We start from the raw sequence: 22,771 nt of genomic DNA on the forward strand, positions 1-22,771 counted from the left end.
GGTGGATGGCTAAAGGGCTCTGCTGTGAAAGCGTTAACTCCCTAGTGTCTCTGAGGGAGAAAAGTGCAGGAAATCTAGTTTTATAAAGATTAGGGTCTAAGAAACCCTATGGGGGAAGTTCTTTTCTGCCATGGAAGGACATCATGAGTCAGAAGCAAGTTGATGCTACACAATCCCCCACCACCAAACGGCCTGTGCTGTATGTCCAGTTAAGTAGATTCCTACCTCTCCATCCCAACGGTGATAGTCCTAGAGATGATATGATTGTCCTCCGCAGACCCTAGTACTGACGACAGCTTATCTATACACTGTTGGCCTTCTTTCATTCCGATGGGTAAGGTAGGGAAGGAGCTCTGCTAAAGGAAAAGCACAGAGAACTCTTGCTGTGAATGGAACGCCCAAGATTAGCGCCCTCCCTGCCAAGAGCTGGTCCTCAATGCACTGTGTGTTCATATTAGCTATTTAGACTTCGTTTTCACAAGTGAAATGCCCTGGGTTCCCTCACTGCACATTACTGTATTTTATTTTTGCCCGGAGGAGGTATACACAAGCAAGATGTTCTAATTTCTGAAAAAACTTTTAAATTCTAGTGAAGATTATGCTGGAAATATCTTGAAACAATCGACCACAGGGGCCCAGAATACCTCAAATTACTTTACAGAGACAGAATGTCATTCCAAAAGTACATACATTACGTGGGCAATAAATTCTAACAGTTTTTTTGTTTCTTTGAAAGAGAAATATTTACTCCATCAGAGGGGAAAACCTACTGCCGGTGTATAAACATTCCTGTTTGTCTCGGATGCATCCAGGGCAGCATACAGACAAGAAGGCCTCCGTGCAGTGTGAACCTGAAACGACATGAATAAGGATGCACATCCCTCCTTGTGTAAGAATCCCAGAAAAAGAGAGTCTTGAAGGCTAAGGGCAAGAAAAGAGGACTAGAAGAGTAAGGGGGTGGGGGTAGCATGGGAAGAAGCAGAACACATAATAGGGTCTACTCATGTCACAATGGCACTCTAAATATTTTATTTCCACCCGTTATAATATTTACATTTTTGAAGATCAGTATATTGTTTTCTTTTTATCATTATTGGGCTCTGTAATACAATATCACATCATATTTTATTAACATTTAAGAATATAAGAGCTATTAAAACTGCTTCAATGTGCAATCAGATCAGAGTAAACATTTTCCTAAAAAGACACATTACATGTCACCATATGGAATATATATATATTTTTTCCCCTCCAGAGTTAGAAATCGGTTACAACAAATCCTAAAGCTGTCAAGATTCAATGCAGTTTCTTTAGAATTAAAGAAGCCAATATTCATGTAAACAGTATCTTGTGAGGTGTCAAATATTCATTGGTGATTCTTAAACACAGTCTCAGGTGTGAGCCAATTGAAAGAATCCTCTGCATGCTTTTTCATTTTACATAGCAAGAAACCCAAGCAAATGACATTTTAAGAGGCCACATGATTTACACGGCCACAACAGCTAACTCTGTGTCATTTGGGTCAATACTGCCATAACCACTATCGGTTTCCTGGTGTCTTGGGGTCAGAAGTTGGCAGCACGACGGCAATCATCAGGTGATTTGACTTCGTCTAGGTGACTGAAGAGTCTGACTTCATAACAGACTGTTCAGGCAGGTTACTTCACTGCCAGGCCCGTCAAGGCATCGGAGACCTCCATGTTGACTTGTGTGGACATGCTTGCTGGTGTGATATTGAGATAAAGGTCATACTGCTGGTCCAGGCCAAGGTAGCAGTCACTCATGAGATACAGTGTATAAATATACCTAAAATGTAAAAAGATAAAAACAAAAATGAAACTCAACTTTCTAATTACAGTGTTGTTTAATTTCTTCTAAACATTTGTGTGAGATTCTGCTTACCTTCCAGGTAATTCAGGGGTATAGAAAGAAATGGAAGCTACTTGATGATTTCGAACAAAGCCCACTCTTTTTAAAGCAATAAGCTCTCTCTTATCCACTTCTCCTAATACCAGAAACCATCCTTCATCTTTTGATTTGGGAAATCGAGGGGTGATGGCAGTGCTCTCTTGCTTTCCCTGTAACGCAGAAAAAAGAAGAGGAAAGAGAAAGCATTGATAGTGTGTCACACCACCGGGCTGTACACCCTGTCTGACTTAAAGGCCGCAGAGCTGCATGGCTCAGCATCTCTCTCAGCAAAGTTTTTAATTTTCTTGTTTTCTGGATTGATGTCTTTGATTGACATGGCATTATCTGCCTTTCTTCAAGATTCCACAAGTCACACGTAGATAATATTTTTTGTAGTATAAACAACCAGAAGATTTGGAGAAGCTAGCAAAGAGTCCCAAATCTTGACAAATTAGTAGAATTTTATGCCAATGTTGTAAATGATATTCCATTTGTAAATGAATAAATGCTGATAGGGTACAAGTCCTTTCTCTAAGGAATAAATGCTGATAGGGCAAACGTCCTTTCTCTAAGAAATAGGAACTTGTAAGCCAAGCAAGTGTAAAATATATTAACTACCACAATCCAGGATTATTCCAGGACTCGTTAAGACAAAACTTGGTTGTTAAAATTCACTAATTATGAAATACCTTATCAGCTTCAATTCAACATTCACTTTTCACATAAGGCATTTTATTTAAGAGAGGTCAAAGAGCAATGTCTTTTTATAGCATTCAGAAAGAAGATGTATTTGATTTTCCAGCAAAACTCAGTTTAATTTTTACGAAGCAATATTAAGGTAAAGAATTATCTTAGTTTTAGCCCATGCCTTTATTTTTATTATAATCACTGTTTTCCCCCGATGATAATACTTCAGTGATGTAAAAATGCTCATATTAAAGGTTCTGAAAGGTCACAGCCAATCAGTTCATGCTAAATCTGACTGCTCTTTAGAAGTGGAACTCAAATGGATTGGGGCTTGGAGAAACAGTACTGGAAGGTAAAGACAGCTGCTAATCATCTGGCTGTGAACACAGAAGCAGCACTATAAATGCACTACAACCTTGCCAACCCCACAGCAGAGGGGTCGATTTTGACGTACAGCAACCCTGGGGGGTGGACTAGAACTGCCTCGCAAGGTTTCCAAGTCTGCAAATCTTATAGAAGCCAACTGCCACCTCTTTCTCCTGTAGTGTGGCTATGGGTTTGGACCTGTTGATGGGTTCAAACTGCTGACCTTTTGGTTAGCAATAGAGTGCTTTAACCACTGTGCCAGGGCTCCTCTCACTCTCACTAGTAAGGGCTTATTCTAGATATAGGAAAGCCCTTGAATCTACCAGGCAAAACAAAAAAAAAAGAGAGACTTTCTTATTTCAATTGTCATGGTACTAAAATATGACTCTGCCCACATGCTGTCTACTCATGTTCTTAGAGGATCAAATAATTAATTTTAGTATCAGAGGCAACAGAAGAGACCCTAGTCATTTAAACATGTAAGTTGTGTACATTTTTTTTTACCTGAATGAACATTGAAAAAGCTCTTTCAGGTGCATTTTGATGACAGAAGCAGGCAGACGTGGCAACCAAGGCTCAGACAAGCTTAACGACGCATTCAAGTTCATAAAAAATGACTAAGTGGTAAAGCTTTGACCTCATCAAAATCTAGCCCAGTGTGGCTTCTGGGGCAGTGCGTCTCAAAATTAAATGTCCTTAAAAATCCGTTGGGTGATGGATAAAAGTACAGCTTTCGAGATCGCTCTTCCTGAGATTCTGATCAGGCAGTCCGGAGTGGGGTCACGGGATCTGTACTTTGAAAGACACTGCAGGAAATTCTGCTGCCCGGAGCCTACAGACCACACTCTGCGGACAGTGTAACTTGGGGCAGTATTTTATTACATAAGTTGGGAGGTTCTGGAGTGGAAAAATGGCACAGGAGGAGAAAGACTAATGTCAAAAGACTGACTCCCCCTGCCTAAGGCCAGCTGAGAAAGCAGGACTCATGAATGACACGGACACATGAGTAATCAAGAAGCTATGTGTGGTGGCACATGCTGTGGCTGGTGTGAAGTCTGTGAGCATGGAAACCAAACACGATACCTTGTGGGACCCAGTGTGGATTTTCTGCAAGTTGACCTGAAGCACATACTCGTGGTCAGCATGCAATTTGATCCATTTGTTGTCATCTCGCTTGTCTGAAACCAGAGTCGGGATAGACAGCTCATTCTGTCCTTCAACTGAGTCATCCCACCAACCTTTAACACTCAAGCTGACATCTATCACTGGCAAGCGAGATACGAAATTCCAGGCCTGCATTAAAAAAAAAAAAAAAAGGAAAAACAATAGAGGAATGTTTAAGATGAAATACAGTGACCAATTAAGAACGTGTCCTTTTTTCAGAAATGAGCTTTTAATTTTTCAGGTAATTTTAGATTCACATGAAGTTGTAAGAAGTAATACAGAGAAAAGATCTTGTGTAGCATTTTTCCAGTTTCTTCTAATGGTAGCATTTGTAAAACCATACTGCCAGTATCATAACCAGTATGCATTGACATTGATATAGTTCGTTGATCTTGTTCCAATTTCCTCAGTTGTACTTGCTCTCATGCATATGTGTTTGTGTACTTTGAAACACTGTACTTTTGATTCTTTAAAGCCCTTTGAAAAGTAACTTTAAAAGACTGATTCCATCTAAATGTGTGGTCCCTTCATTATAAGTCCCTTCTAGGCATGCAGTGGCTTTTGACTATATGTCTCTGAGTGGCACAAGCAGTTGATAGTCAACTACTAATATAAAAAAGTTGGTGGTTCTAATCCAACCAGTGGCACTATGGGAGTAAGGCCTAGCATTTGGCTTCTATAAAGATTAAAGCCAAGGAGCACCGAGCAGTTCTATTCTGTACCATAAGCCATTGCCACTCATCATTGTCTCGGTAGCAATGAGATTATTATTATTTTTTCTATTGACTATGTGTCCTTGGGTGGTGTGAATGGTCAAGAACTAGGATACTAGCTGAAGGGTTGGCTGTTTGGACCCAACTCGGGAATACAGGCCACAAACTGCTCGTGAAAGGTCACAGTGCCAAAATTCTATGAAGCAATTCTCCTCTGCACACCTGGTAACAACTAACAACTAACAACAATGACATACCATGCTAGACTGAACTTAATATCAAGTGCAAGAACATCCGTTGTTGAGCTGGTTGGTTGCAAGCAGCCTTTATTTTACTACTTATGTAGATTCTAAGCAGGAGAGCATATTTGAGTATATAAAAGCAAAAGGAGAAAAAACTGTGATGTAAAGCAGTACCATCCATACTTATTGTCTAAACAAAATCCCCCTTTTAAAAGCCCATACTTCAAATCCAATAGAAAACACATTTCTATATGTTGACAAAGGAACCTTGTAAGCTCAAATAAATATGTTAGTTTACTTCTGAAGTTTCTTTCTAGAAAAATTTTTTTAATCATTATCATGCTGAGAATAACAATTAAAATGACCTACGTTAAAGGAGCAAAACACATTTTACCAACTCTACTGAAAGTTATTCTCGAAAAATCAGTACACAAACTCTAAGAGCTCACCATTACCACATGACTGAATAAACTCATTCATAAGTCCATGAAAAGTAATCTCAGTTAACAAAGCAAATTAAAGGTCCTACAGTAAATAATTATCATGATTTTCTACAACTTAGAATGATATGGCAGCGTCACTATTAGTCAAAAGAACTCAGGAAACTGTTTCATCAGTTATTACTTTCCAAGTTAGTTTTTAAAAGTATAATAGTACTTTTCTTTATTTTTGGTTTTTCTTTCCCATGTCACAAAAGCATAGCACAGGTTTCCTTATAGGCTTTGATGTGCTGTTTGCAAAGACTTTAGTGCTACTGTGTATGCCTCATTGAAGTGGACTAGCACTGATGGGCGAAACTGCTGATTGTCTATCTAGATATGATAGGCGGGATCAACAATTCAGAGAAGAAAACAATGGGACTGACAGTTCCAGGGGGAAACAGGAGAAGGGAAGATGGGAGAAAGGAAGGTGGAATGGGGGTTGGGTGGGGTGGTGGTCAACCAACCTAGGGACAAGGGAACAACAAGTGAACTAAAACTGATGGAGAGAAGGGCAGAGGATGCGTAGTGGGGCTTAATCAAGAGCAATGTAACAGCGAGGGTTTACTGAAATGAAGGCTGAACGTGATAGTGGGACAAGAGGAAAGTAAAAAGAAATAGAAGAAAGAACTAGGAGGCAAAGGACATTTATAGAGGTTTAAATACAGGCATGTACATAGGTAAATATATTTATATATAATGATAGAGAAATAGATCTATGAACTTATAATTATATGTTAAGTATTAAGGAAGCAGATGGACATTGGGCTTCCACTCCAGTACTCCCTCAACACAAGAACACTTTGTAGTGAGCAAAGCTGATGGTGCCCGGCTATCAAAAGATATAGCGTCTGAGGTCTTAAAGTCTTGAAGATAGAGAAGTGGCGGCCATCTAGCTGAGAAGCAACAAAGCCCACATGGAAAAAGCACACCAGCCTATGTGATCACAAGGTGTCAATGGGATCAGGTACCAGGCATCAAAGATCCAGAACAAAAATCCAACCAATGTGAATGGGGGGAGGGGGAGCATGTGGAGTGGAGACCCAAAGCTCATCTGTAGACAATTACACATCTCCTTACAGAAGGGTTACAAGGAAGAGATAAGACATTCAGGGCACAGTACAGCACTGATGAAACACACAACTTTCCTCTAGTTCTTTAATGATTCCACCTCCCCACCCCACACTATCATGACCTCAATTCTACCTTACAAATCTGACTAGCCCAGAACATGTACACAGTTACAGATAAGAGCCTGCAACACAGGGAATCCAGGACAGATAAATCCCTCTGGATCAATAATGAGAACAGAGATACCAGGAGGGTAAGGGGGAGGTGGGGGGAGAAAAGGGGAATTGATCACAAGGATCAGCCTATAACCCCCTCCCAGGGGGACGACCAATAGAAACGTAGGTGAAGGGAGACAGCAGACGATGTAAGGTATGAAAGTAATAATTGATAAATTATCAATGGTTCATGAGGGAGGGAGGGTGGGGGAGTAAGGGAAAAAAACGAGGAGCTGATATTAAGGGCTCAAGTAGAAAGAAAATGCTTTAAAAATGATGATGGCAACAGATGTACAAATGTGCTTGACACAATGAATGTATGTATAGATTGTGATAAGAACTGTAATAGCCCCAATAAAAGTATCTAATAATAATAAAAAGAATGAAAAAGGTGAACTGACTATGCAGTTTCTAATCCAACTCTAATCCTATAGATTTTTTTGAGAATGTGAAATTACGTCTCCAATTACGTCCTGAACTGCTCAAGCCACAGAGCGGTCCATTCTGTGCTTTAAGGAAACTGAGAGACTGTGGAGAACCAACAGTCACCAGTGCAGAAGTCAAACCACTAGATGCTCTTCTAAACTGTACAGTGTAAAGGTGGTCAAGAAAACGGAAACATACACTTCTGGATAGTACTTAATCTAGTGAGGTAAAACAGCAACATTTTCCTGCATGATGTAAGAGCTCACATTTCTTTACCTGTGCCACTAAATTAGTGTCCAATAGGATGTTTTCTGTTCTTAGCATCTCTTTGGGATTTTACTCTGCAAAGCTCCCAAAAGTCAGATCTGGCTTTTATATACATGTAACCTTTCTGTAGCACTTAATACTATTATTTCTCAACCCACAATATGTACACATATATTTGTTAGGTATACATAAATTTATGTATATAAAACATGAGCTATTTTTAAAGAAACTGCTAAGACATTTCACTACCAGCCAAACATATTTATCTGAGGATTAATCTTCATCTATTGAATCAGGCGAGAGCACTGCCATGCATACAATTATTTAATTAGCAGCCAAATCCTCTGCCAGTCAGCAGCCGTTCCAGGCATACTGATGGGGTAGAAGATGCAAATCTCACAGTCGTACTGCTTTTTCTCATTACTACTGCAATTAGCACTTAAATTGATGCTTTAAACATACTAATTTCTGGAATAATTCAGGATTTGTATGTTACCTGGGATCGCCTCACAGCAGAGCCGACACCAGATTGCTCTGCAAATTGAAGCACTTTTGAGCCAAATAACCATCATCATATCAGACAGAGCCAATTTGCATTTGGTTTTAAAGGTAACAGAATGGCAATTTATGCAAATAAATTAAGTAAGTTTACTTCTGAGTTCTCTCTGAACTAGTTATAACAATGTTCTAAATTTTCATCGTATCTAAAATTTGGCTTGAAATCAATGTATGTTAGAAATCTGTTGTTACTAATGGAAACCTAGATTTGATTTACATATGTTGTTTCTATTGATAATCTTGATGGTAATTTAGTTAGAAAGGTAGGCATTTATTATGAATATTTAAATAGATTTTTGGGGGGGCCAATTTGGGGTTCAACAGAGACTGAACAAGCACTTTAAAGCCTGTTACATTTTTTTCATGTCTCGCTTGAGAATCAGTTGTACTGGAAAGTAAGACATGATTTGGAAGTTTCCTTTAAGACTTGCACCCGCAAGTCAATGTTCATTATAAATTCTGAGCATTGGCTCTGACATGCTTAGGGTAAAATTACTTAACACTTAAAAAGTCCAAATATGCCAAATATGTCTGGCACAGTTCATTCATGTTTTGCCCTTCCCAAAGATGCTTTGGAGAAAGGACCTGTGTAGTCTGTACCCATAATAAGGACTTCATTCAAAGGAAAAGAATGTATGAACAAGGAGATGTTTAAAATAAAAGGGAGGCTAAAGAAGTAACTGAGGGAATTGTAAGGAGATAAACTTTACCATTAAAACAGAGAAAACTACTGAGAAAGTGATTAAAAGGACTCTGGGCAATACGGCCTTGTGCTTAATGAACTCCAGAAGGACCTTTGCATTCAGTTTAATATCATACACCTAAACAACTTCTGATGTTAATAATGTTACTAATTATTATGATTTATTTTGAGTATAATTTACTGAGCGCTCCTTCTATGTTATGAACTATATAAAGTAGTTTACATAATATCTTGCTTTAATTTTCATAAGATCTCCCTGAGGCAGGTACTGTTTTCATGTTTATAATCATGGTTAGTCAACAGTGGATGGAATTCAAACACAGGCGAGTCTGGCTCCGGCACGCATGGTCTACATTAGACAACTCTCTCGGTCCACTTTAGACAGTAAGGGATTCCTGAAAACATGGAAGAAATAGTCCTACCTGCTTTATCTTTGCCGGCTGTAGCTCTGACTGAACAATGGAGTCAAATACACGTTCTTTCCCTTCACAGGCATGGATCAGCTCCGGGAGGCACTCAATACTGCCCTGGTAACCACCACGTGGGCCCTTCACAACTGGCTTCCATTTCCTATGAAATAACATCAACATCAAGCTAAATACTTCCTTCATACTACAGGTGAGATTTTCGGACAATGATGATTCGTATAATTAGAACTACTTCTGAGGGTAAGTATAAAAAGACCACTACAAAATCATAGAACCCTTAATTAAATAAAAATATGAAGATGTGAAGCTATTGATTTCCAACATTTAGGTCCACACGCTTCTGAAGGTGGTGGGCTATCACTTTAACTCCGCCCTGATGGAGCCTTCGGCACTTTTCAATCTCCAAGGATTCAAATCATGTCCTTTAAAAATGTTCTTTTGTTTCTGGGAACAAAAACAAGCCTAAAGGGGGAAAGGATAGTGTTGTAGGGTGACTGGAGTAAGGTTTTCAAATAAAATCCTCATAAGACAGATAGCTACTGCTACCTTTGAAGACTGAGCAAGTACACTGGTAGGATGGGATAAATTCCAGGGTACAACTCTCCCTGGGCTTCTGCTCATCAGTGCAGTTTTCTATTTTCTTGAAACTTCTTCCTAATGAGCACCTGCGATTGCCCTGTGCACTTCAAGAACATCCACCGAGGTGGTTGCTGTTAGGTGCTGTAGAGTTGAGCGGTGACCCTTTGTGCAACAGAACAAAACTGCCCGGTCCTGACCCATCCGCACAATTGTTCTTATGTTTGAGCCCATCGATGCAGCTGCTGTGCCAAGCCATCTTGTCAAGGGTCTTTCTCTCTTTCACGGCCCCTTTACTTTGCGAAGCATGATGTCCTTTTCCAGGGATCTGCCTCTGCTGAAAACATGTCCAAAGTATGTGGCATAATGTCTTTGCCCCCCTAGATCTATTATTTGGCAGGGCATGGCATTTTTAACACTCATCACAGCACTGTCATTCAAATACAGTACTTCTTGGACTCATGAGTTGGGTCCGGTGCACCTTCAACGTTCTCAAAGTAACTTCCTGGCTTTACAACACTTTAAAGATGACTCCTTGGGAATGCCAATGAACAGTTGCTATGACCTTCTGAGCAAATCTCTCTGCCTCGACTCTAACTGGCCCAGCAGATCCCCTAGAAAGCCATTGATTTGACTGGACCTCTGTTTTGAAGGCACCCTATGGGGACAAAGACAAGTATATAACTGAGAAAACTTGTCTGCAGTCACCCACTGATTGGAGAGACACGTGCAAACATGTTTTGCTCAGAATAAACCTGTGTATGTGTGAATGGAAACTCTAGCAGCAATACTTTCTGACTTACCCTAATCTTGCTGACTTTTCGTAAAAGAACTAAAATTCCTACGATACTTTTTAAAGGTTATTAGTGTACATTTAAAAAATCAGTCAGCATTTTCTAAGATAACAACCAAGGCAGTATTGTTATCACTACACAAAATATGTAACTCTTAGGCGAGGTCAGCAAATACTTAGTGGTATGCAGGTGGATAAAATAGTTATTTGGAGCCCTGACACGGTTTTAATGGACACAAGCAAGTGAACTCTTATGATTATTTGAATAAAATTTTACTTATAAATTGTTGAGGATCTCAAATGAAAAGGACATTTTAGGAATCTTTTTGGAGTTCTACTAGCACAAATAGCACCATCAGATCCAAGGAAGGTAGGCCATAAATCTTCCTCTCTACTACTTCTTTATATAGCAAGAAGAAAATTATCACTGAAGTTACACTAATCCGATGCTATGAAAGGTGACAGCAAAGAACTGGATAAATCTCCCAGGCCCCAAGCAGCTTCCTTAACAGACCTGCGTGCCTCGTGGGCAGTTCCCATATGCTCCGGCTTTACAGCTGAAACCCAACTCCTGTTGCTTTTAGTTCATACTCGTTGAGATCGTTAAAGTTTATTGTGCCAAGCTGGCCGGTAAACACATGTGGGAATAATTAAAAGACAGAGAAATAAATGGCTCGGTGAGCCTCGCCTTTCTAGTTCTCGGATCTCATGCTTTCTGACGGTTGGACCAGGGTGCAGCTGCCTTAGCCAGTTCCCTGCTTCAGCTGGCAAGGCTCACTTCCTGCAAGACATCCCTGAGGAGAAGCCGCATAGACCTACCTCAATGCAGCCCTGGGTGCTGAAGCAGCCATATGGAGACCCCTGCCAGCGCTAAGATGCTTACACGCTCACCGATTTGGCTTTCCTCCTGCAGTGGGCATCATTGTGTGTGTTTTGTGAGATGGAGGAGAACTTTGTGGATTGGCATTGGACAAATGGGTTAATGTTGGACTTGTGGGCTTGGGCAGCACTGAGTTGGAATGTTTTTTTGATGTGCATTTCCCCTTATATAAAACTCTCTCTTATACATATGAGTTGTTGTGGATTTGTTTTTCTAAAGTACCCAGACTAACACACTCGCCTTGGAAAAGTATGTTTTTTTGAAGCCGAGTTGCAGAAATCCATGAGGTATCTGCTTTCCCTTGTGTCACCTGCCGCCGGGGTGGATGCGCCTTCACGTCTCAGGGGTGGGCACCTGAGCCCCACAGGGATACCCGGGCTGCCCAGGACTGCAGTCCCACCTCCGACCCAGGGGCTTTCCTGAGGAGAGGAGAGTGCGTGTGTGCCCGAGGTTCTGGTTGGCGCCTGCACCTAGACACTGGACATGATTGTCACTCCTAGTCCAGCGGCAGGAGGGAGGGGATGGCTAGTTGCAGCCAGACTGTTGTGCTTGTCTACACAACTGTGAACCAACATTCTGGCTGCAAAGCTGCTCTCACTTGGTGTGAAGGAAATGTTTTCATTTAAACACTGCCAACCTTGATTATACCATGTATCCTTGTTTTCTTTGCCATATTCTTTGCAGCCATGTCTACGGGACCCAGGGGTCCCATGATCCGACAGGTACTTCGTTACTCAAGGCTTGGACATTCTGCACAGGCATACTTTACTTCTGACAATGGGTTTCTGATTCCCCCCTCCCCCCACCAATCTATTTGGCAAGAACAGAAATAGTTGTTTATTTTGCTTTAGACCACAGAGCACTTTGATAACACTCCTTAAACGACGGCTCCTACTGTAAAACAAACGGCACAGGGAAAACAGAAGCAGCGTTACCAATGGAAAACAAATCAGAGGGGAGGGCAACAAAGTGAGGTGTGACGGCTGGCAACAGATGATTAAATTTCAAGCCAGACTGTCACATCATCCGGCCACACGCTCTCCTGGAAACAGGTGTTTTCACTGGACAGAATCAACATTCTAGCGCATGACATGAAACTCAAGTCACTTAACACACTGAAAAAAAAAAAAAGAACCCCCCCCACAGTCTTCTAAGGTTCACATTAGCAAAACTGTGGTCATGTGGTGATGCTAGGACATCCAAGCCCCCGCCCCCTACAAACCAATTACATTCAAAATGAACACACTTACCTAAAAAGGTGAAGATGCTGCTGCTCTATGTTTGGAAGGGTGAGAAGAGACGAGTCCTTCAGCCACCGACCCTGGATGACCATCTGCACCAGATTGGTAATGTTCAGGACAGCCACCAGCCAGCCCTGATTTGCAGCCACATCCAGCATTGCCTGAACAGCAAAAACAGACGTAGTATAGGATCTTATGGCATGAAAATAGGCATTAGTGCCTTCTCCATTAGGAATCTAGTGACAGTCTTAAACAAACAGTGAAAACCCAAACCATGCATTCTGTTGGTAAATTGATAAACGCCAAACTCGAAACCAGAAACTACACAAACGGAGCCTCCCGCAGCATCCACTGAACATTACTTCCAGGAAAGGGCCAGAGGGCAAGTCTGGTTTTTTGAGGGGAGTAAAAATAGCCAAGTAATATCAGTACCCAGAAATAAAGAGAAAACTTCAGTGCTCCCTGAGAGCAAATACTTAAGGGATTCATTGTATCAGGATCATTAGCAGCTGCATTTAGAGAGTATGGCTCACCTACCAATTCTTTTCCAACTTAAAAAAATCAATAATGGAAAGGAGACAGAAAGTTTTCTTGCCAAAATTTATTTTCCCCAAAAGCTTTCCATAAAAAGAATACCCCACACAGTGGGAAAGGGGAAGATGTGATGTGTGTGGAATGAGGAGAAGCGATTCCTATTAGCCTATACATTTAATCAAATGTTGTGTGGACAAACAAAAGGCTGCATTTGCTTAAGGCAAAACTAAATAGTGAAATCTTATTTAAACAAAGGACAAGTTTACACAGGCAAAGCTATTTCAATTAAATTAGACAGTCTGAGAGAATTCTGACTTAAAGACACATACATTTATATCACCATACTTAGGAAATTATAGAGTTTTAGGAGCGTACACTCTTGATTTAGGAAATGAAACAATGGTGGTAAGAGAGCTTAGATGTACTTATTAACTATTTAAAAGGATACTTTAATTTGCCATACCATGTACAACTACTGAGACTGATACATTTTCCTTCCAATCGTTGCAATTCCCATATTCTGTGTTCTATAATTTACAAACTGTCAAATAGTTTGAAAAAATCATAAACGTTGATCCAAACTAATCTGTGGTCTCGCTATGTACATGAAGGGTCGTTGGTGGTACTGTGGTTTAGGCAATGGGCTGCTAACTGCAAGCCCAGTGAGTCAAACCCACCAGCCTCTCTCTGTGGGAGAAAGATGAGGCTGTGTGCTCCCCCGAAGATTTGTATTCCTAGAACCCTTGTCTCGATTTGCGATGAGTTGGAATTGACTCGCAGGCAGTGGGATGGTTTTGGCTTTCTATACATTACAGGGAGGTGGACCGTGACTGATATGGTCAAATTGTTATTTAGCACCTGAGGGCTTGCCACTTAAACATCATAAAACCTGACTATAATAGCTATAGTCGTACGTATCTATCACTATAGATGTATATATACGGGTGAGTATGTCTATATGTGCACAGGTGCACATTTACCCATTTAGGGAGAATTCACTTTTACTCTTCCTATTTTCCCACGGATCTGATGACATCCCCTGGTCTTTCTTTGAAGTACACAAGAGAAGCAAACCATGAGGAGCACTTTCCATGGGACAGCGACAAGAAAGTGTTAGCAGACAAGCCACAGCTCGCGAGTCCCTGCTACGGGAAGTGACAAGAAACAGAGAAATGCAGAATTACCTAATGCCGTATCATGGTAATGTTAGAACTCGTACAGTAGATTAATGATGGGGATTTCACTCATGATTTTACCTTATAACTTGAGTGGAAATAAATTCCAGGCCCCAACTCACAAACTAGAGGAGTTGGATGGATGAACCATATGTTGTAACTTTGAAGTTTTCACGATGAAGTTGAAAGATTTAATAAAATTTATGAGAGCGCTCCTAAAATATTTTACATTTTCACATCTGGACCATACAGTCTTTCATTGTACAGCCCAGATGTGAAAACGTGAAAAATCGTGCAAAGTAACCGCTTACATGAAGTAAATGAAAAGCCGTATTGTGAATTTTGGAAACGATTATTTTTTCTGCCCTTTAATACTGCGAAACAGCAGGCTGCGAGATCAAGAGCCTGGGAGGGTAAACTCTTTTGTGACTGCTCAGATGTGGTGGTCCAAATGTTGCTAACGTGTCTCTCAGCTTCCTCACTCCCCATCAGTGCTGTTCTCTCGGCCTGACTGACAGTGCCCCAGTGCAGGTCCTCCTTGCCTCTCACACAGAATACGGCAACGACCCACGCTAGTCTCAGCCTCACTTAGCTCGTCTTCAATCCACACTCTTATTGACATCAAAGTAAAAACAACAACAATAAAGAGTGAAACTGTTCATGCCAGTCTTCCCCTTAAAGTTCTTCAGTGGCTTTCCTTTCCAACTTTTGACTGTAGAAAATGAAAGCTAAAACTTCTGAGCATGACAATCTAAACCCTGTGATCTCCTTCATTCTCGTTCATCTGTCTGGCTTTAGGTGTGTGCTCTACGTGTGCTGCTGCTAGGTGCTGTCTAGTTGTTTCTGACACCCAGCCAGTGATGCACAACAGAAGGAAACACTGCCCCGCACTGTGCCGCCCTCACAGTTGTTGTTACGTCTGAGCCCATTGTAGTAGCCACTGTTGGTCAGTCCACCTCATTAGTGTCTTCCACGTTTTTGCTGACACTTGACTGTATGAGCATGATGCTCTCCTCCAGGACGGGTTCCTCCTGATAACATGCCTGGAGGTTGTGAGACGCAGTTTCATTATCTTCATATTCAAGTCACACTCTGGCTGTACTTCCTCCAAGAGACACTTGTCAATTCTTCTGGCAGTCCATGGGAAAGTCAGGGTTCTTTGCCAACATCATCTTTCAAGGGTATCAACAATTCTTCAGTCTTCCTTATTCATTGTCCAACCTGACATGCGTATGAGGCTTGGGTCTAGTGCACCTTGGTCCTCAAAGTGACTTCTTTGCTCTTCAACACTTTATAACACTGATATACACCACCCGATTTGAAATCATTCAGTATCTCGTAATTCTGCTTGACCAAATGCCTCTTCCTATCAACAGTTTGTTAAAACTCACACAGTTGAGTGTCTTTGCATAGTCAATAAACAAGTAAACATACTTTAAGAATAGCAATACTAAATTACTGGTATTTTCCCACAATTACTTGTGCTCTCAAAGTTTGTTCTGTTACAGGGAGGGTAGAGGGAGAGAGGGTAGGAAAGAGGGAACTGATTAGAAGGAACTATATGTGACCTCTTCCCTGGGGGACGGACAACAGAAAAGTGGGTGAAGGGAGACTTCGGACAGGGCAAGATATGACAGAATAACAATTTATAAATTATCAAGGGCTCATGAGGGAGGAGGGAGCGGGGAGGGAGGGGAAAAATGAGGACCTAATGCCGGGGGTTTAAGTGGAGAGAAAATGTTTTGAGAATGATGAGGGCAATGAATGTACAAATGCGCTTTACACAATTGATGTGTGTATGGATTGTGATAAGAGTTGTATGAACCCCTAATAAAATGACTTAAAAAAAATACATTTCCCACTCGCTTTGCCCACTTGGGAATTCTAGGCCACCTTTCAAGGCCAGGGTCAGTACTACTTTTGCCACGAGACCGCCCCGATTCTTCCAGAAGGACATTGGCACTTCTTTTTCTAAGCTCTTGCTGCTACTGACACATGCTGTCCTCATCCTAGCGTGATTCTTTGCTTACAGCAAGAACTGGAATTACCCTTTTTAATCCTATCCCTACCAGAGTGTAGTCCCGGAAGATCTGTTCTATGAAAGAGGATAGGTAAAAAAAAATCTAATTATAATGATTGTAACCACATTCTGTCTGAGGGAGTGAACATCTACCAAAGGCAATACAGGCAGGAGAAAAACCACAAGCGTTGAGGTCAGATAGGTAAAGGTTTGAATCCTAATTTGGTTTCCCTTACTCTATGTCAATTTGAGGAAATTACTTAACCTCATCGAATCGGTTTCTCCTTTATAGAAAGGATATTATAACCACTTTAACCCACTGCCATTGATTGGGTTTCAACTCATGGTGACACTCTATAGGGTTTGCAAAGCTGTCAATCTGCACACATGCAGATAGCCTTATAGGTTTCCCTTGGAGTGGCTGTTGGGTTTGAAAAACCAACCTTGCAGTTAGCAGTCCAACTGCTTACCTGACAGCTCCACCAGAAATTACAACCACTCTAGTGGGATGATAGAAAGGTAAAAGAGATAATGTACTATGCAAGGTGTCCAATGTACTGCCCAGCAAATAGTAAGTACTCAACAAACAGATGCCTACTTTAAAGTTTTCTAAGATGAGATGAAAATCACCTACCCTTTGAGGAACTTCCTGTCACTTTTGCTGCTTATTTCTTGTGCTAGTTACATAATCTGTTGTCAACTTGAAACTTACGAGTGAAGGAGTGGAGTTTAGCCTGTCAATCAGGTTATAGCTTGATGACCTCATTTGGAGGCGCTAAAGAGAGCTTGATGAAGGTGGGACACATGCTCACTCCATGGGAGACATTGCAGCTGACAAGACGCCAGGAGCTACGCTAGAGCCCTGGAGCTGAAGGAGCCATGTGGAGACCCCTGCCAGCGCTGAGATGCCTCTTCCGACCGCCACTGGATCTATAAGATTTTCCACCCACTGGCCTGTGATTGTCTTGCACTCAGCATCATTGCATGTGTTTCATGAGTCTGAAGAGGAATTTATAGATTGGTATCAGACATATGGGCTAATATTGGACTCACGGACTTGATCTGGACTGGGCTGGGACGTTTCCCCAATATTCAATTGCTCTTGTATATAAAACTCTTTATTATACACATGAGTGTTTATGGATTTAGTTCTCTAGACAACCCAGACCGATACATTTTTGTATTGGCATGCAAGGTTGAGAGGAGATATATGGGATGTGTGGACTAGTTAATCAGAAGGTATGGCAGTTATATAATTGTCAATTTAAGGATTAAGCATGTAGGCATGGAGTCTAGCCTGTCAATCAGGTCACAGCCAATGAGGCTTCTGTGTGGGCACAGCCTTCCCCTAAGGATTCTGGGAATTCCAGTATTTCCTCCTTGGAGGTGGGAGACTCTTTGCTCACACCCTGGGAAACAGCAGCCGACAAGACACATGGACCCAACCTGATGCAGCCCTGGGTGCTGGAGAAGCCATGCAGAGACTTCTGCCAGCGCTGAGATGTTTCCAATGCCACTGGATCCAAAGACTTTCTACCCACTGGCCTGTGAGCTTCTACATTCTGCGTCATTGTATGTGTTTCGTGAGTCTGAAGAGGACTTTATAGATTGGTATCAGACATATGGGCTAATATCGGACATCTGGACTGGGATGTTTTCTCAATGTTCAATTGCTCTTGTATATAAATCTCTTTCTTATACACATATGTGTGTCCATGGATTTGTTTCTCTAGTTTACCCGGACTAATCAGAAGGGATATGCAGTTACAAGAGAGAAAGCCATGGGGCAGGCCAAAGACAGACCTGGAGGAAGTTCTTGGTATGAATGGGAAAGCCATGTTACTGTTCAGTGGACCATATCTGATCTAAGGTCAGGTCAATGGGCTTGGGGGTCCTGGTGGCATGCATTGGCACATTTGTGTAAGACTGACCACAGCATGGGTTCTCTGTTTGTCACACTCTTTTACAGTAGTCTTCTTGCAGGTAAGCAAACATGTGCATATGCTTCTTTTCAGGGTAGGGCTTTGTTTAGTAAGGGCTGCAGATCATTGATGAGATTTCCAAGGTATCTCAGAATCGTTTACTAATGCTGAACAACAAAAGTAGAAATAACCTTAGACAACTCAGTATCAATAAATCAACAATATGCAAATATTTAATCTTCCTAACCTCTTAACCACTTTCCACTTGGTAAACCTACCAGTCGAAAGTAGGATAATTCTGAGTGAAAGTAAAAAAATGTAAAGGGGCCGACTCTGTTCATGAGATTTTCCTCTACTGAATTAGAATCAGTTTCAACTGATTACTGTTCCAGATAATAATTGCTGTATACAGATGATAATTCTGTATCATCTATAGCCATGACAATGGAAAAATGATTTCTTGTATTTTATTTATGTATAAAATTACACTAGACCTAGGATCTTAATATAACTAACAGAAATGGTGGGCTATCATTTATTGAGAAGAGATGGGTAGGAGAACAGGTACTAAGTCTGAGTTTAGTCTAGAAAACATTTTAACTGAGATGATGGTATACCACCAGATGAGAATTTGAGGTAAAAACAAGCTTCAGTGAGCTCTTGGGCTACAAATTTAGAGATCCTGTTCACAAAGAAGGCAGCAAAGACTAACAGAGAATGTGATTAATGGAGAGAATAATATTTACTGGACGAGAAAAGAATCACGGGCATAAGAGTCAGGAAGGAAATAGAGGTGTTGCTGTCTGACACCAGGTGAGTAAGGTATGAAGTTCTATAGGTCAGGGGATAGTTCCCCATACGAGGGGCCCGAGGATAGAACTATGATCCACCGAGTTGAGAAGCTAGCTTCACACATTCTTTGCTTAATAAGGGTTTCTATGATTCTGTAGCAATGTTTTCTGACTTGTCCTGGCACATTATTAAAATTGAATTTTCCAGTTAAAAAAGAGAGATACTAGAGCGTACCCCTCAAAAACCTGGAATTGCACTTGAGCATTTCTCTCTAGCATTACAACCTGTTAACTTTCTTAATAAACCCTTTAACCATGAATTTTGTCTGTGAGTTCTGTGTAGCCATTGCACTGGCTATTAGAACCTATAAATTCTGATAGGGGCTCATACAAGTATCTCTTCTAGACCGCTGGCCAGGTAGCTGGCTTCCAAATTACTTGACCTAGATGAGTGAGTATCTCTAGCATTTCATTCTTGTGTTAAACCGTCTTATTTTGTATTCAGTCACTTGCTGGAGCCTTGATTTTTGGCCAATGCCTTCTGTGCAGCCTGGCCTTCTTCTCGAAGTATCATTGGCTCTTGATCACATGCTACTTCCTGAAACTGCTGAATGTCAACAAATTCCTTTTGGTACAGTGACTGTCTTAAGTAGGCTTTGAAGTCTTTTGTCCATCCCTTTGACTCCATCATTTCTTCCATTAGCTTTAGATATTTATTCTACATTCAAAAGCAAGTTTCAGTCTCTTCTGACATACATTTTGGTCCCTTCTGGTTAATGACCTTTTGATTTTTTCATGTATGATATCATCCCACAAACCTTATTGATTTTCAGTGTGTATTTTTCATGTATGACGTCATCCTGCAAACCTGTTTTGGTTACTGATTTTCAGATTTTATTTTATTTTATTTTGAGTAGTCTCTAAATTCAGGTGGGGCGTACTCAAGGTCATATGTTAGTGCTCACTGGCCTGTTTTAATTTTCTTCAGGTTCAACTTGAACTTGCCTATGACCATATATTAATTCACATACAGTTGGGCCCTGATTTTGTTCTGACTGGTAATATTGTTTCTCCAACGTTTCTTTCCATAGATATAGTTAATTTGATTCCTGTGTATCCCATTTACTCTCATCCACATGCACAGTAGCTATTAATATTGTTGAGGGGAAAAATAATTCCAATGATTAAGTCACTAGAGTCTTGCAAAATTTTATTATATACTCCCCAGCATCATTTTTATCACTAGGGCCACATTTCCCAACTACTGATGCTTCTTCTTTGTTTTTAACTTTCAAATTTCAATCACTCTGTCATTAAGTTGTGGAGGCAATTGTTTCCTAGTTGTATTTTTAATGTCTTCCAATGTGAAGGGCACATCTTCTTGTACTCCTCCTTCTGATATTCATAAGGTTTGCACTTGCTAATTTTTCTGAAGTAGATAGCCAGGCCTTTCTTCCTAGTCACATTTAGTTTGGAAGCTCCACCGGAGACTTGCCCACCATTGGTGACCCTACTAGGATTGAGATCCTGCTGGCATAGGTTCCAGCATCAGAGCACCATACAAGCCACCAATATGACATCTGAATGATCCTATCAGAGGGTCTTAATCGTCTCTGCAAATGGGAGATGATGTCTCCTGTAGGATGGAGGAAAACTGGGGTTTTGGGCTAAGTACCAGAATATCAAATGGTATGAATAAAACTGCAGAAAAATGAATTTCAACTTTGTAGTAGAAACAGTTGATGATTTATGATTGTTCCCAGCAATCACTAATATTTTAGATGTAAAAGCTGAGAATTTGGAAGTTGCTGGTTATCAAGGAAAGAGAAATTTTAGGATACCAGTGACATCAGTAGAGAGGGCTTCTGGTGGAATAGTGGGATACTCACAGAACCGCTAACCATAAGGTCAATGGTTCAAATGCGCCAGTCGGTCTGGAGGAGAAATATGAGGCTGCCTATTCTCATACAGGTTTAATGTGTAGGAAACCCAAAGGGGCGCTACACTGTCTTAGAGGGCCACTAAGACTCAGAATTGACTTGATGGCAGTGAGCCTGAATTACATCAGTGTTGAAATGAACAAACTCAGGGGCTAATCCTCTGTAGGGTAGAAAGTGAAGTCATAAGGGGACCGATGACCCATGAAGGGGATACGAGATTCAAGATCACAATGAAAAACAGAAATTCAAGCTTGACTGATAAAGATGTTATGGTGGGAGAGGAGACGCTGAGAATAATGTCATGGAAGTACTTTGTCTACACGGGTCATTAAAGTACAGGAGTTTGTGATACATGCTATAAAGTCTGGGGTCATGTTATAAAAGGCAGGCACTGGAGCCACTATGAGGACTGCAAGAGCTAGGATGGAGCACAGGACTGTGAATCTGGTGTTTGAGGACCTTAGGAAAACAGATTCCGAGTTTAGAAGATAACAGATAAAGAAATCTATGGACATCAGTTTAAACGCAGTTGTAGGATTTTCACAGCTGTGAGAATGGGGAAATACAAAAGACTTTCCATGTGAGAAGGAAATGAGTATTCTGGGACACATTTTCACTTGGGTGAAGTTTAGGGAGGATATACTCTACGTTGTATAAATAAATAAAACTGTAGCAGAAGTGAAAGGTAAAAATCTCTCCTTTTTTTCCCATATTATTTCCAAGTAGTCAATGTTAGGGAGTAGAACAACTAAAGGCAAAGAAGACAATGGCAATTGTTGAAATGAATAGATAATGTTGCCACTGCTGTTCAATTTCAGTACTATCAAGGCAACATATTATTACAGCTTAAAAAAAGAAACTGTATTTAGTAGATGAACATGGAGATTTTCATTAATTTATAAAAGGTTGTGTCTATGGGATGTCAGGGGAATGCGAACCACTCTGGAAAGGTCTTCAAAAATAAGGCAAGTCTGAAAGACTGGCATAGCTACGAGTCTAAGGAAACACGGTGACTAAGTCTAATGTGGTATCCTTAACGAAAGCCTTGAACAGAAAATATTCATTAGGTAAAAACCAACAAGTTATGAGTAAGAAACTATCAATAATAATATATCAATACTGGCTCCTTAATTGTGGCAAATGTACCACACGGAAGATATTAATAGGAGGAAATTGGGTATATGGGAATTCAAAGTACTATCTTGGCATTTTTCTATAAATCAAACTACCCTAAAATAAAAAAAATATAGTTTAAAAGAAGCAAAAACAACCAAATAAAAAAATCAATCCCATGGAAATTCATCCTAGGCAGCTTGTTAAAACATTAATTGTTAGACATCTGCTAGAAAACATACTATTTAGTTCAAGAACTCCCACAAGTTCTACAGTGATGGAAAAACCTGAAAAAAAAAAAAGTTTTCTTGACACAAAGGCACACTCTTTTAAAGGTTCAGGTCAGTTTGTAAGCAATGACACAATATTTTGTTGTTAATTAAAATGGTATAAGTACATTTATACCATATACATTTATACCATGGTATAAGTACATATACCATACATACTGAAAGAATCTTTTTCAGTAGCAACAGTTGTTCATAGGAACTTTCTCCTGAACTTTTAGCCCGAGAAGGTTAGCATTCAGGAAGCTCAGCTGCTGTCTAACAAACTTAAT

The 22,771-nt window shown here is 40.6% G+C and overlaps 1 protein-coding gene across 1 annotated transcript in view; it reads right to left on the reverse strand.

The window, feature by feature from the left end:
* Window positions 1–961: 961 nt before the first annotated feature.
* The window catches only part of ASCC3 (activating signal cointegrator 1 complex subunit 3), a 365,946-nt gene continuing 344,136 nt past the window's right edge, over window positions 962–22,771 (reverse strand). Inside the window, exons 37-41 of the mRNA XM_045294314.1 lie at window positions 12,727–12,878; window positions 9,222–9,369; window positions 4,045–4,254; window positions 1,903–2,078; window positions 962–1,806 (exon numbers count right to left, since the gene is read on the reverse strand). Coding sequence (XP_045150249.1) covers window positions 1,659–1,806; window positions 1,903–2,078; window positions 4,045–4,254; window positions 9,222–9,369; window positions 12,727–12,878 — 834 coding nt within the window. The 3' untranslated portion in view covers window positions 962–1,658. The remainder of the gene's footprint in view (window positions 1,807–1,902; window positions 2,079–4,044; window positions 4,255–9,221; window positions 9,370–12,726; window positions 12,879–22,771) is intronic.

The sequence above is a fragment of the Echinops telfairi genome, unplaced genomic scaffold, assembly GCF_000313985.2.
Source record: "Echinops telfairi isolate 266 unplaced genomic scaffold, ASM31398v2 ScPeMD7_3533;HRSCAF=4204_0, whole genome shotgun sequence".
Classification (NCBI taxonomy): domain Eukaryota; kingdom Metazoa; phylum Chordata; class Mammalia; order Afrosoricida; family Tenrecidae; genus Echinops; species Echinops telfairi.